This window comes from Plectropomus leopardus, chromosome 15, assembly GCF_008729295.1.
Source record: "Plectropomus leopardus isolate mb chromosome 15, YSFRI_Pleo_2.0, whole genome shotgun sequence".
Lineage (NCBI taxonomy): Eukaryota > Metazoa > Chordata > Actinopteri > Perciformes > Serranidae > Plectropomus > Plectropomus leopardus.
The window spans coordinates 21,302,521-21,315,989 of NC_056477.1; the positions used below are offsets into that span (position 1 = coordinate 21,302,521).

Below are 13,469 nucleotides of genomic sequence, written 5' to 3' on the forward strand. Positions count from 1 at the left end.
ATTTTTGAAACAGAAAAATGCTCAAAATGTGCAGATATTGAGCATTGTTCTATTGTGGAATTTTTTATTTTAATCGAGGGCTTGCCTTGCATTAGGAAAGATACTCAACATGCCATACATTTAACAAAATACCCTTGACTCAGCCGCTGGCCTTGATGCACGCTCATTTTGCAGTGCAAATAATTTACATGTTACCTAATAGCACAAATGCAGAGGAGAGTAAAACCCGCTAAACTCGGTCTACCCACCTTTTTAAGCTGACATAAATCTTTATGAGGTAAAATAATAGTATGAATTGTGGTGAGTGTAGTATGCAACTAATGCAGCATGTAGGAAGATAAGGTCTCTTAAAGGTAAATTGATGCTTTTCTGAAACTCTAATTCATTTATGTTTCGGTTTGCGGGTTTCGATGACTTATGATTATCAATATGACTGTAGGTCATAGTTTATTTCCAATTTCATTTTCCACCAAATCACTGCCAAACACAGGCAATCTTTGAGTGTATGATTATGTTGCGAGGGAGGTGGGCTCAGTGCTCATGAATGCTCATGAATATTGAGGCTCCGGGCTCCGCAGACACTCCCTCTCTGTTGAACTTGTGCAGCCTGCTCCGGCTCGGGCCAGCAGTCAGTCAGTCAGTCAGCAGTGGGCTCGGCTGCCGCATGGCCACTGTGTAAACTTTCTTCAACAACAAAGTGGAAACTGTCGGATAACGAAGACGAGCTCGGAGAGGTTGCTGGACATACTAGGGAGAGGTCTTATACCTGTGCTCCGCTGATCAAAGTGTTGTTTCCCACTCGTGCATGTTTAAACCAGAGGAGAGCTCTGGTGCCGTGTGTCGGCCAGACGACTAGTACAAGCGAGTGGCAACAGCAGTCCGGAGGCATGATTTTGAGACGGGGCTCAGTCGTTGCTGCCTTTTTCCTCTGCTTTCTGGCCAAGGTAATGTGGATTACTTTGGGTTCCTCACTTCAGCTGTGTGGATGTACTTTGTTTGCATGTGTGTGTCGCCTTTTTTGTGCGCGGTTATGCTAATATTTACGTTGCCTCATGCAAAATTGTGTGCAGTTAAAGCTTTCTGCAAGTGCGAATTATGTCAACGGCAGAATAGTCCTTTAAGTATTATAACTTTTTGTTTCTTTTTTTTCCCTTTTTTTCATATTTAATAAAACGAGGTCAAAGTTTTCCATTGCATTCACTCTCGTGTCCTCAACAGGTGTCAGAGGGAACGGGACAATTCGAGTTGCAAATCTTATCGATGCACAATGTTAACGGAGAGCTGCTGAACGGCATGTGTTGTGACGGCACGCGGAACACGGCGGATAGAAAATGCACGCGGGACGGCTGCGATACGTTTTTCAAAGTTTGCCTGAAGGAATACCAGTCGAGAGTTTCTGCTGCGGGGCCCTGCAGCTTCGGATTTGGATCTACGCCTGTCCTCGGAGGGAATACATTTTCTTTCAAGAGCTCTGTCAGGAATGACAAATCCAGGATAGTTTTGCCCTTCAGCTTTGCCTGGCCGGTGAGTTGGAGACCTTAAGAAAACTCTCTGCGTTTCCTGACGCGCTTCTCAAAACAAGAAAAAAAGAGAAAATGTTGTTTTGCAGGGCAGTTATGTGCAATTACTGTCCGTTTGTCAGTCCCACACCCTGAAAAGTGGATCTTTTTGGTGGTTCTATGAATTATCCTTTTGAGGAGGGACCTCTTGGTCTCCTTATTATCTGCGCAAATTAACCAGGTGCGGGTATTTTTCTCCGTTAGATCTGTCTGTTGTTAATAAACAGCGTTATGGTGTTAAAACTGCTTTGCATTTTAGCTCATCGTAAAACTTAAATGTTAAGAATGCAGTGGAAAATCAAAAAAAAAAATGTGGGTAAATTGTGACTTACGATTAAAGACCATTAGGCACTCAAAAAAGGAATAAAAATCATATATTTCCTGAGAAAGGTCCCTTTTTTTAGTTTATTCTCTCCATCATAAGTTGGTTGTATGCTACTTTTTTCAGTGCAGTCTTGTTTCTCATAAATAGTTTCCCCTTGTCTGGCTTGATTTAACAAATAAAAAGTTAAGATAAAAACTCTGGAGAGCTGCATTCTCCCAGATTTCCTCCTCCTCCTCCTCCTCCTCCTCCTCCTCCTCTGCCTCCCTGGCAGCTGCTCATGTTGCACAGTACAGAAACTCCAGGGTGAAAACCCACTTTCTGGTTTCCTCAAATGTCAGCTCTTCTTCATAGAGTAAATAAATGGGCCTGACAGGCCTGTGGGAGAGTTGTAGCTCTGTGAGAGATATGATTTGCCATGCTTGGAGCACATTTTCGATGTAGTGAAGAAAAAAAAAAAGCAGGACTGTGCACACAGACTGACTGGCCCCACAGCTTGGCCTGCAAACTCCTCCACTGTGCCTGATGGGTGAAAGGCACAGTCCACTGGTATGTGTGTGTCCAATTACATCAAGGCTATTTTTACCAACAATCTTGATGGAAGTTCTTGTTGTAATTTCGAGCAGCAATGGCCTCAAACGGCTAGGATATGTGAAAGAACTGGAAGATCATGTGTGATTTCTGTCGAACTTGTACATTTTTATGTGTGTTAGCTGTGGGGCAGGAGTGATCATTTAGATTTATGTTTTCCCTATGATCTGATAGCCAGTAAAACAATGTTCTCAGCAGGGTAGCATGCAATTTGATATGGTCTGTATTTTTTATTTGCCTTCCACTTAGACACTGGCGCCTCACACCTTTTTTTTTTTTTTTGTTTTTTTAAAGACAAAGGTTTCTGTTTATGTTCACACCATGGCAGCACTAAGTTGGCATGAACACTCTGAGCCGGATTAGTTTCATCTTACTGGTTTGAAATCATTCCTGCTTGAAAACAGCACTTGTTGACATTGAAATGAAACATGGTGCCATTTCAAGTTTGAGAATTGCCTGCTTTACTCGTTTGTTTTCGGACATATTAATAAAGCGTGCATTAAATGTCCTACATGTCCTAGATCTCATAGTGGATGTTCTTGGCGTTAACGACTAGAGATCCATGGAAAGACCAAAAGTAGGGAGTTATACTGCTTGCAAAACTTGCAGAAAATTATGCATTGTGTGTATTATTAAAGAAATTTAACATTTAGATGATTAATAACTACTTTATTTGTTGAAAACATCGGTTTTGAGCAGCCAGGCTGTGATTATGGAAAGAACAGAGCCGCTCGTTACATTCTCTCATCCTTCACTTCAAGTGCTTTACTTCAGTGCACATTAACAATCGTCAGGTTAGGTATGATATCACTCTTTGTCCTTTTCATCAGTTGATTGGCTGTTGTGGACAGATGGCAGTATGGTGCAATTGGGTTGTTGGGTACTCCGAGTTCATGAAGCCCCCCTCCCTTCATCCTCTCTTGTGAGCTGCATGAAGTTGGCCTCTTGTCCAGGCCAAGGGCTTTGTTTAAGTCACGCTCGGTTGGACCCCAGGCATTTCATCGCTTTAACCTTGCCACCCACAGTAACTGCTGCACTTAATGAGGCTACACACATGTGCTTCGATCAGGTAGGGCGAGAGTGAGGCGTCCCATCATAGCGCCGCTGGCCGGACATCTTTAACATCAGCGCATCGTTGTTTTAGATCCCTGTGTGGATGCACCAATGTCTGCTTTGGAGCTTTTATTCCACAGAGACATGAGGGCCCTCACAGTGTATCAAGCAGGGACAATGGTGTGCCCTCAGTGACTACAGTGAGGATTACAGAGCATAATAGAGTCAGTGCAGCTGTAATGCCAGTGCAGGGCAAGCAACAGGAAGCAGTTGTAGTAGACTCAGCAGTGATGAAGTTGGCTCTCGGGCTAACTGTGACCTTGCCTCTGTGGCCACCTCAGCATATTTAGCCCATGTTGCACCTTTACAGGGATAAAGAAGACTTTTAATTGGATTAGAGGTTAGATTGAGCTTCTATACACACTTAAGTGCTTGCTTCCCACCAAGTTTCTTTCTCGACTTAATTATATCCTAAGCCCTAGTTTATCTGGCACCTCTAATTCTGCTCAAATCTGATAATTATGCCCCGTTTAATGAAATAATTTTCCTCCATCTTTAAACACGATGCTGTATTGTTCTCTCAGACATGTAGGCATCGCTGTGATTGATTTGTTGACAAGTTGGAGCAGTCTGAGAACTGGCATCAGGTGAGTCGCAGAACAATAGTCAGCTCAGCCTTGAGGGTAAGCGCTGCCGGCAGCTGTGGGGGGTAATGACATGTTTGTTTTATATAGTCGGCACTGATGTGGCAGTTAAGTGCAAATTACTCAAGTGAAAGAGGGAAAAGAAACGTGTTCTTTCTTTTTTTCCCTCCCTACCTCACCCTGTCTTCGAGTTTAACGGGGACTTTTTCTCGCGGTGTGGTGTCGGTGTGATGTTACATAATGGCTTCTGAAGCGTCGCTGCTTATTGGAGCTTTTTCAAACTGTTTGGAAGCACGCACAGAAAATGCATGTATTTGTTTCCTTTAATGGTTAGTAACCCTTGCAAAAAGACAGATGACTGGCTGCTTGTTTAGTTAAGTGTTTGATATGACTCTCTGGTCCTGGGGTTCACGTTTTGATCTTGTTTGCCTTGTGAGAAATCCAAAATCAGTTCGCCGTGTCAGTTGCTTTTGTTGGCAAATGTTGAGATTCTTTGGTAGGGGAGAGGTTCTGTCATGTCCCGGGGCTGACGTACAGCTACAGGTTATTTAATAAGCTATTGATTGTACACTCTTTCGCCAACTCTTGTTGACGAAAATCTCTTGGCAAACAATGCATTCCTTCCTTCTCTCCCCGTCTTTCAGTGCAGTCAGAAGCATTAAAGGTGAGTTTCATGACTGGGCCTGGGTTTTTATGGCAAACAGGGGTGTGTTATTGAGCAGTCGCAATCATTGGTTAGATCTCAGTTTGATACCATTGAAGTGATTGACTCAGGAAAACTGATACAGAAGGTCAACATCCCTTTGACTGGACTGTTTACATTTCCTGTGTGCTGAGTGAAGGCCTAGACTCGTCTAATCTGTTGCGCCTTGCCTTTATTTAGACCTTTGGCTTTTGCCTGTTATTCTGTGAGATATATCTCTTTTTTTACCTTGTAATGGTACATCAGTTGGCTCTGTTTTCAGTTGTACTGCAGGATGAGAGGCCTGTGTGTGTGTGTGTGTGTGTGTGTGTGTGTGTGTGTGTGTGTGTGTGTGTGTGTGAGAGAGAGAGTGTATTAGGAAAATTCCCCTACTGAGAGGATCCAGTAGTGTTCTTTGGCAAGTCATTGTGATTCGAACTGGAATGATCTTTATCGCTTATGTTACTTGTCTGTTGGACAGTGTTTGCTTGGCCGGGAAAGATAAGAAGACATATGGCCACACTTATTGCACTGTGTGTGTGTGTGTGTGTGTGTGTGTGTGTGTGTGTGTGTGTGTGTGTGTAAGTGTATGTAAGTAAGGGAGTGTGTGCCTTGCAGTTCAAAGAGAAGTTGTGAGTCAGCTGGGAGCCTGGGAAAAGTGAACCTGGCAGTGGCAGACAGTTCCAAGCTGATAACTGCTGGGGAGTTATGGAGTGTTAGTGAATGAGGAGTCAGGCAGTATCTCACTTTCTGGAAGCAGTTATTTGGTCTGGAAGTAAACATCCCAATAATGGCGAGGGCTACTTGTTAAATCAAATCACTTTGAAATTATTGTTGGAAAATACAAACTGCCTGTGGACGTTCAGCTGTAGTTTAAGTTGACACGGGGAGCAAATTTCAAAGACGGTGAATGGTAGACGTTATCTAAAGCCACTATCTAAAGTTTGGTGTACGTTTTTATGATGCGCACATTAATCATGTTTATGTGATCGACGTTTACGTAATCATTCTGTGCTGATGCTGCAGTAGCTTCCATGTTGAGGCATATGGATGTGTTGTCATGTTGTAACAGACCTGCTTTTTAAGGAATCAGAAAAAGCCATTAAACTTTATGCCTCTTTAGAACAGTCCGCCAAACAGAGATTTTAATGCACCCCCCCGACACTGTGTGAAGTTTTGTTGTGAAGCAGGTGAACCAGGCTTGTTGACATTTTCACTTGGCAGGGATCCATTGCTGCTCCGAGTGTAACTGCCTGTAAACTGATAATGTGCTTTTCAAAAATGCCTAGATTGTTTGAGAGGTCACTGTAGGGTCACAGAAGAGGAGACTTAACTGTAGTAGAATAAAAAGACTAATGCCACTTCTTACGTCTTCTCCCACTTCTCATTTTAGCCACAACCACGTCAATTTAATGTCGCAATGATGACTAATATTAAAATTGTGAGAGAAGGATGGTGTATTTTAGTTCATGAGTGTCGTTATTGTTGCATTTAAGTTCCTGTTTTTAAGAAGAGCTCACTATGCTCAGTGCACTGTCATATTTATGGGATTTGCTTTGGGTGGCTCTCTCAGATTGAGGTTTTCCTCAACACAAAATTGTTTCAAAAGTCTATGCTTACATGCAGGTGGGAGAGTAGATACTGGAATGATGCATTCAAGTGCAGTTTCTCAGACTGGAAAAATGACTCCCTTGTTAACCTCTATTGGCTAATTAACGCTTGGGGGCTTGGGGTGTGGGAAAAAATGCATATAGCATGATATTGCAATAGTTTTGTCCATGTATTTTATCAATACCTCGATTTTTTTTTTAGAATAAAGCTTATTAATATGACAAAGTAGTTTTTTTTTATTATAGAAATATTAATATCACTAATACAAATTAAGCTTTAGCATTGTTTTTCAGTTCACTAGATACCTTTTGCTGCCATAAATGTGAAGTGAGATGAACAGACTGAAAGATTTATTAGTCAAAAAAGATGCAGACAAAGTTTTCTTTTTGTGATATAATTTTAAGTTGGAAAAAGATAAGATATTTGCAATTTTAACACATTTGAAGTTGCAATAATATTGTATCATGACTTAAGTATCTTGATAGCATCATGTTGTGGGACCTGTGGTAATTCCCACAACTAATTAATGCTGCAGTGCTTTTGCAACAAAGTTTTGCACATCAAGGCCAGAGGACTCTTGTTCTTGGTGTTAATGTAACTGGCTGTAGGTGGGGTCATAGTAGTAGGTGAGTAGATATCACATTTCCACTGACTCACTCACTTGTGGTCTGTGACAAGTGATTGCAGCGAATTGTGAGTCAGGATATACTGTAAAGACTCATCACTGATGAGCACTGCATTTGAAATAATAGCTGCCCTGATTGCAGTGAAACGTTGGCACAGGATGAGACAAATGTCTCTTGGAAAGATGGAAATTTGAATGGCTGACAAATCAAGGTAAAGCCATGACAAAAGGTCCAGGAGTGAGTCATACCTCCTTTTTTCTTTCTGTGGAAAGTGAACAGGGGATTTCCTCTGAGCAAGGTTTGTTTACCGTGAAGTCATCTCAGCAAAAAGGGCCAGAGTGGCAACACATGAATGTCTGAAATGTCTCCACGCAGCGCTGCTAGGGGCAAGCATGTGTGCGAATGTAGCAAGTAGGTGTTTTCTAGTGGATGCTCGAGCACTGTAAGTGGATTACACTTTCTCACAATCGCATACTTTCTCTCTGACTCTTGTCATGCGCGCTCGCAGACACATTGTTCGCTCCCTCATGACTGTGGCACAGGGCAGAGCGAATGTGAAAGCTGATATTGGTGTGAGCGCTACCGACCCCGAATCGGACAAAGCGTTTTTCGGGAGTGCTGAAATCAAGACAAGCCCTCCAGAGTGCAGTACTCATTCAGTCTGTCTCTGCCTTTTTTCCTCGCCGTCCAGACTTTTCTTTTCATTATTTACCCATCTTGACTTTGCCTATAAAGCAGTAACCTTAAGCACTTTGCTGTTGTTTATTTACATCAGTCATGGCACACGGCAGGACTAGAGGTTTATAATTTAGCATAAAATTGAAAATTCAGTATACATTGCAAAACAAAACTGACTGAGTGCGTTCTCTGACTCCTCTCACCACATTTTATAAATATGTGGAGAACAGTTTCCAAAGAGAGCAAGGTTACCGTGGCTGAGATGAAGACATATTTTTGGCATTGCAGGGTGAATTATTCTTTTCTATGTGCTATTTGTTTTATTCTAGTCATCAGTCTGGTGCAGCTCTGCTGTATCTGGCTGGTTGTTGGTGCATCAGACACCCTCCTGCTGGGTGGGCGTCCAGCTAGACCAGACCACTGCCCATGTGTCTGTCATCCTAATCGTTGGGATGCAGAGACCTCTGCAGCACCGCCAGCTTATCCTCTCCTAATCAGATCAACAGGACCGTTGTTATAAGTTAACAGTTAGCAGCTTCTGTCCGAGGCCCTGTTGTAAGCCAACTTAATGAGAGGGAGATGGGACTTTATTGCCGAGGCTGGTGAGGTTATGGGAAACTGGAAAGTTGTGGATTTTTTTTTTTTCAACCCTTAAAACATAAGCTATCAGGGTTCCTACAGATCCTTAATAAGTCTTAAAAGGCACTTAATTAATTAATCAAAAACTAAGCCCTAAATTGGTATTAAAATGTCTTAAATCAACCTTTCATAAGTCTTAAAAATGCTAAAAGACTGGAATTAGGATATTATGACTAATTTTTTTCTCATGTTGCATTGTAAATCTAAAAATAAATGGTGGTATCAAACGTCTGAATATTTCATCATATGCCTCATGCATTATTGTCACTCAGATCTGAATAAAAGAATCAACAACAATTATATACATTTATTACATCCAATCAAATGACAGTGAAACAAAATTGGATCATCTAACTTTTCAACTTGACCATAACAGTATTTTTTATGTTACAATACATATTTGGGCAAAATTGTCCCTTACCTAAAGTAATGGATGTCGGTACATGTTTATTCCTTCAATTTTTGTAAAACTGGTCATCAATTTCATTCACAGTTAATAAAAAAAGTCTTAAAACTCTTAAATTTAACCTGCTTTAAGCTCTGGGATCCATGTATATACATTTATGAAGGAAAATGTGGTCATCCCCTTGTTTATTTTTAATCAAACCTTACTGTAAATTAACTTCCTGACTAATAGGGCTGTAAGTGATTTATGTACTGTTGTGCAAGTATGTACTTTGTTATATTTGTTAAAGGGGAAACATGTGGGAGTCTGGCACAGTTAGTTTTCATGGTTACCAACAAACAAAAGGCTAACTGTTAACTGTTCTGTGGTTCGCTTCACAATAAGTTTTATGAAATCACTTTATCATTGAATGTTAATGTTTAGAATGTTGTTTTATGATCCAGTGATTGCTTGATGATCCCGCTCTTGGCTAACACTGCTTGTGTGTCTGTCTTTTCTTCCGCAGAGGTCCTACACTTTAATAGTAGAAGCCTTGGACTCCAGCAATGAAACCAGCGGTGAGTATTTGTCCTTGTCTGGCATCTCCATCTCCTCCCTTTGCTGGCTCCCTCCTCCCTCACAGCAACGTCTGGGAGGAGTTGAAGGTCAGAAAAGGAAGTTTATTCTTCCTGAACCCCCTGCCCTCTTCCACATGGTCCACCGGGTGTGCGTGTGTGTCTGGGTTGAGACGGTGTGTTGACAGGTGCCTGTAAGGCGGGAGAACAGGACACGGAAGCGAAGGGGGAGACGAAGGAGAAGTGGGGACGGGGCAGACAGGGAGAAAGAAGTGTGGCGAGGTAGAGGAGGGGGGGGAGTACAGAGTGGGGCCACGCCACCCCCCATGAAAATGTTTTCATTTGGCCGATGACTGATGGTAGGTGCTGCCAGCCAGGGTCGGGGTCACACTGTCTCACTGTCACTGAGGCGTGAAACACAGAGTTCATCCGGCTGCCCGGCCCGGCGCTGAGACCAGCCTGCAGTCACAATGCAGGGGGCCGAGGCCTCTGAGCTATGCTGTCCCGCAGGTTAAAGTTACCTCTGGCACAGGTGGGCTGCAGACTGAGCTCACAGCAGAAGACTCTCTAACTCGAAAGACTGTGTGTGTTCCTCTCATGAAAGTGGGAAGAACGCAGCATTAACACACTGAACAGAAATGCTGGTTGCCAGGTTCAGTTTCTGCTGTTAAGCATTCTGGGGTTCCTGCTGGTCGGCGGTCAGATTGGCGACAGCGTGGTGATTCCAGCTGAGGGAGGGACTTATCCCACGCTTGTTTATGCAGGTCTGCTCGAGGTCAACATGGTTTCGGTCTTTTCTGCTGTATTTGCCGCTCCCTAGAGAGCTATTAGGGCATTGGTGTGAAAAGCCCCCTGAATGTACACAGTCAATGCTGGTTAAGCCCCTCTGAGCTCCACCAGGCTAGCTCGCAGCTCTGATAGCTTCATATGCTGTGATCCTAACTGATGTTTAAATGCAGACTGATTTTTATCACAGTTAAAAGTTTGAATTTTATACTTGTGTAAATTTTCAAGCACTTGCATCATTTTTAGGTTCTTTCTCCAGAGTACTTCTCTGTGAGTTTGTATCCAGTATTTGAGAAAAGTAGTCCCTTTTCAGCTTAAAAATGTAGATTTTCTGTCTATAAAATGAATTTGATGCTCGAGGATGACCTCTCTACGCTTTATAAAGCCTGTCTGATTTATGTTGTGCTCTGAGCCAGGCAGCAGGTAGTAAGGACGTGCTACTCCTGACACTGCAGGTCAGCAGTCGGTAGAGAAATGCCACACAGCTGAGATCTGGATTCCAGGCCACTGCGAAATGTTACTGGGCAATGTGATTTCAGTACACCACCCCCCAGATCCCCCCTGTACACACCACAGCACAGCAAATAAATGACAGCAGGCCATCCCCCACTGCATTGCATCATACTACACAGAGGAGCGATTCACCCAGCGGTCAGCCACCTCTGCTCGTGTGAGCGCAGTAAATAACGGCTTTGACATCTTTTTCATTCTCTCCCAGGTGGAAGATTTAGATATCAAGTAGCGAGTGCTACGTGTGCGAGTGAATGAGTGGTGTTAATGTGCAGGGCTTGCATGTTATGTGTACAGCGTAGTGTCTGGAGACTGGGCGGAGCATGTTTGCTCAGTTTGAGTGTGTTTGTTCTGTGTGTGAAGCTCATTACAGCCCTTGGCTCCCAGGTCAGTCCATGCCTGTTTGACAGAGTCACGACCTCTTGATGTTTGAAAATAAGTCTGTTTCTGGGTCCTGATCTGTGTGTTTTTAAGTCTCCTTTTTTATTGCATAATCACAACATTGCTGGGCCTTTCCTCCCCATCTGATGTAAAGATAGCTACTTGTAAATGTGTGTAAAACAGTTGACTCAAGACTTTTTTGGCTGCTGTTAGTAGAGGAATGTTGGTGAGAAAAGCTGGGGAAAAAGTGCTGATGGCACACTGGCAGGCTTCCCAGCAGTGACTGTGGCATCGGTGTCCTCATGCTGTAATTTATGGCGGCTGCGGTTCTGTCCTCGACTGAGCAGATGCAGAGGGCAGCATCTGAGACCAGTAATATCCCCAAGCTGTAAACCTGAGAATCAGAAACCAACCAGGGAGCATTGGAGAGGGAGCGTGAGAAAAAAAGCAGTTAAGAGTGCTCATTACAGGCAGCGTTTTCCTTTTTTTCTGCATTTCCTCCTTGTACTTTTCTTGCTCTCCTGCACACATACTTGCTTTAATTACATATAATCTGCTATCTGAGAGATCTTCTGCAATTTGTGTTTGAATTTTTGGGGCATTTTTGGGTTCCCACTGTATGATCATGGAGAACATTGCGACTCCCACGTGCGCAATGTTCAGATGTTGCATTCCACTGTTCTCTCCTCGGCTCAAACATTTGACGAACATAGTTGAGGACAAACATTTGGTTAACAAGAACTCTGAAATCAATTCTGATCTTGTCAAAACTGATGTTTTAGGTGCAGATGGGAAGTTGATAGAGAAAGCCTCTCATTCTGGCATGATCAACCCCAGCCCGCATTGGCAGAAGCTGACCCACAACGGCCCTGTGGCCCAGTTTGAGTATCAGATCCGGGTCAGCTGTGACGAGCACTACTATGGCTTTGGCTGCAACAAGTTCTGTCGGCCCAGGGACGAGTTCTTCGGGCATTACACATGCGACTACAATGGAAACAAGACGTGTCTGGAAGGCTGGTCCGGACCTGACTGCAACACAGGTGAGCCCTGCTGAAATGGCAACTTGTTATGACGGATGACTTCAAATAGAAAAACACTGATCAAGACGGCAGCTCGAGACAGTCGGATTAGTATTTATGACTGTGAATGCGTCTCCTAAAGCTAGCAGGCAGGCTGTAATCTGTGATTCATGCTGATACACTGTCTGCTGCCTGCGTTGAATTGAATGGACAGCTTTGTTTCTGAACTCTCTGAGAATTTTTCTTCTTTCTTTTCCATTCAAATAAAACTTTTCATTGCCTATATGACCAGGAATAAACTTGTATCCCCAGGAAATCCGCCTGGGCAGTAGTCAATTTCTTATTAAATATTTTACTATGTTATATGGCAGCGCAAGCTCGGTTGTTTGTCGACAGCAGCGCTTGTTCTCGCAGGCTAAAATGTCATAGAGGGTAGCAATTATATTATTTACTGCTATAATTAAAATGGAGCTAAGTTTGAATCTTGTTACCAGGCAGTGATTCTTGTTATTTTTCCTCCTCCTCTTCTAGCTATATGTCGACAAGGCTGCAGCACTGAACATGGATCATGTAAGGAGCCAGGTGAATGCAAGTAAGTGACCGCTGTGCGATTTATTAGTCTGTTATCAATGGTTTTACACCACATTTACGATGTAAAATGTCAAACATGGTTTGTTCAAGCCCCTTTACTTATTATGGAGGCCGGTGCCAGAAGCCTGTGGTGTGGATCATTCCGATGTGTAGGGATTGTGTCCAAGCACCGGTTCTGTCATGGCATGGATTCTCTCCCTGTATGTGCTTGGGTTTTCTGGCCAAGAGACTATCAGTACCAGGGCTTTAGCAGAGCTTCAGGCTGAGCTGCTTGTAAATCTCTCGTGGAGCTTTGGACCCAGAGCTGCCAGTCTGAGAAAAAGGGAGAGGCTCAACTGCCAAGACTCCATGTTGTAGCCTATGTGTTTCCCTCTAATGAGGCAATTGTTATCAGCCAAATCGCGTGTAACATTCGGATGAGCTTTAAAGAGTATTGTTTGTGTAGCTAATGGCTTCCTAATGCTGTTTATGCACACAGCCAGAGGAAAAGCCCAGGCGCAGATGGATATCAGAGCCGGGGCATTGTGTGCAGTTGTATCTCCTCCTCATCCTGGAGGAGGCCCTGCACTGCCCCGACTCTTCCCACAGCTCAGGCATCGGTTGCTTTCTTACTTGTCTGATTTGGCCGTATATCAAGCACAGGGACGATCAGGTTTGTTCATTTTCTGCCGCAGCTTTGTTGTTTTTCCCATGCTTTTGACATCATCAGGTTTCTTGTAAGTGCTTGTGTGGCCACTGGCAGAACAAAGAGGTGGAATTGCTTTAGTCTCTGCACAGGTGTGGCTATATTTAAAGCTCTTGGTTTATAAGCACTCTG

At 43.3% G+C, this 13,469-nt stretch overlaps 1 protein-coding gene across 1 annotated transcript in view; it reads left to right on the top strand.

The window, feature by feature from the left end:
• Positions 1-646: 646 nt before the first annotated feature.
• Positions 647-13,469, top strand: part of jag1b (jagged canonical Notch ligand 1b) — a 50,611-nt gene continuing 37,788 nt past the window's right edge. The window contains exons 1-5 of the mRNA XM_042501823.1: positions 647-944; positions 1,219-1,524; positions 9,317-9,368; positions 11,825-12,082; positions 12,593-12,653. Of these exons, the coding sequence (XP_042357757.1) occupies positions 888-944; positions 1,219-1,524; positions 9,317-9,368; positions 11,825-12,082; positions 12,593-12,653 (734 nt within the window). The 5' untranslated portion in view covers positions 647-887. The remainder of the gene's footprint in view (positions 945-1,218; positions 1,525-9,316; positions 9,369-11,824; positions 12,083-12,592; positions 12,654-13,469) is intronic.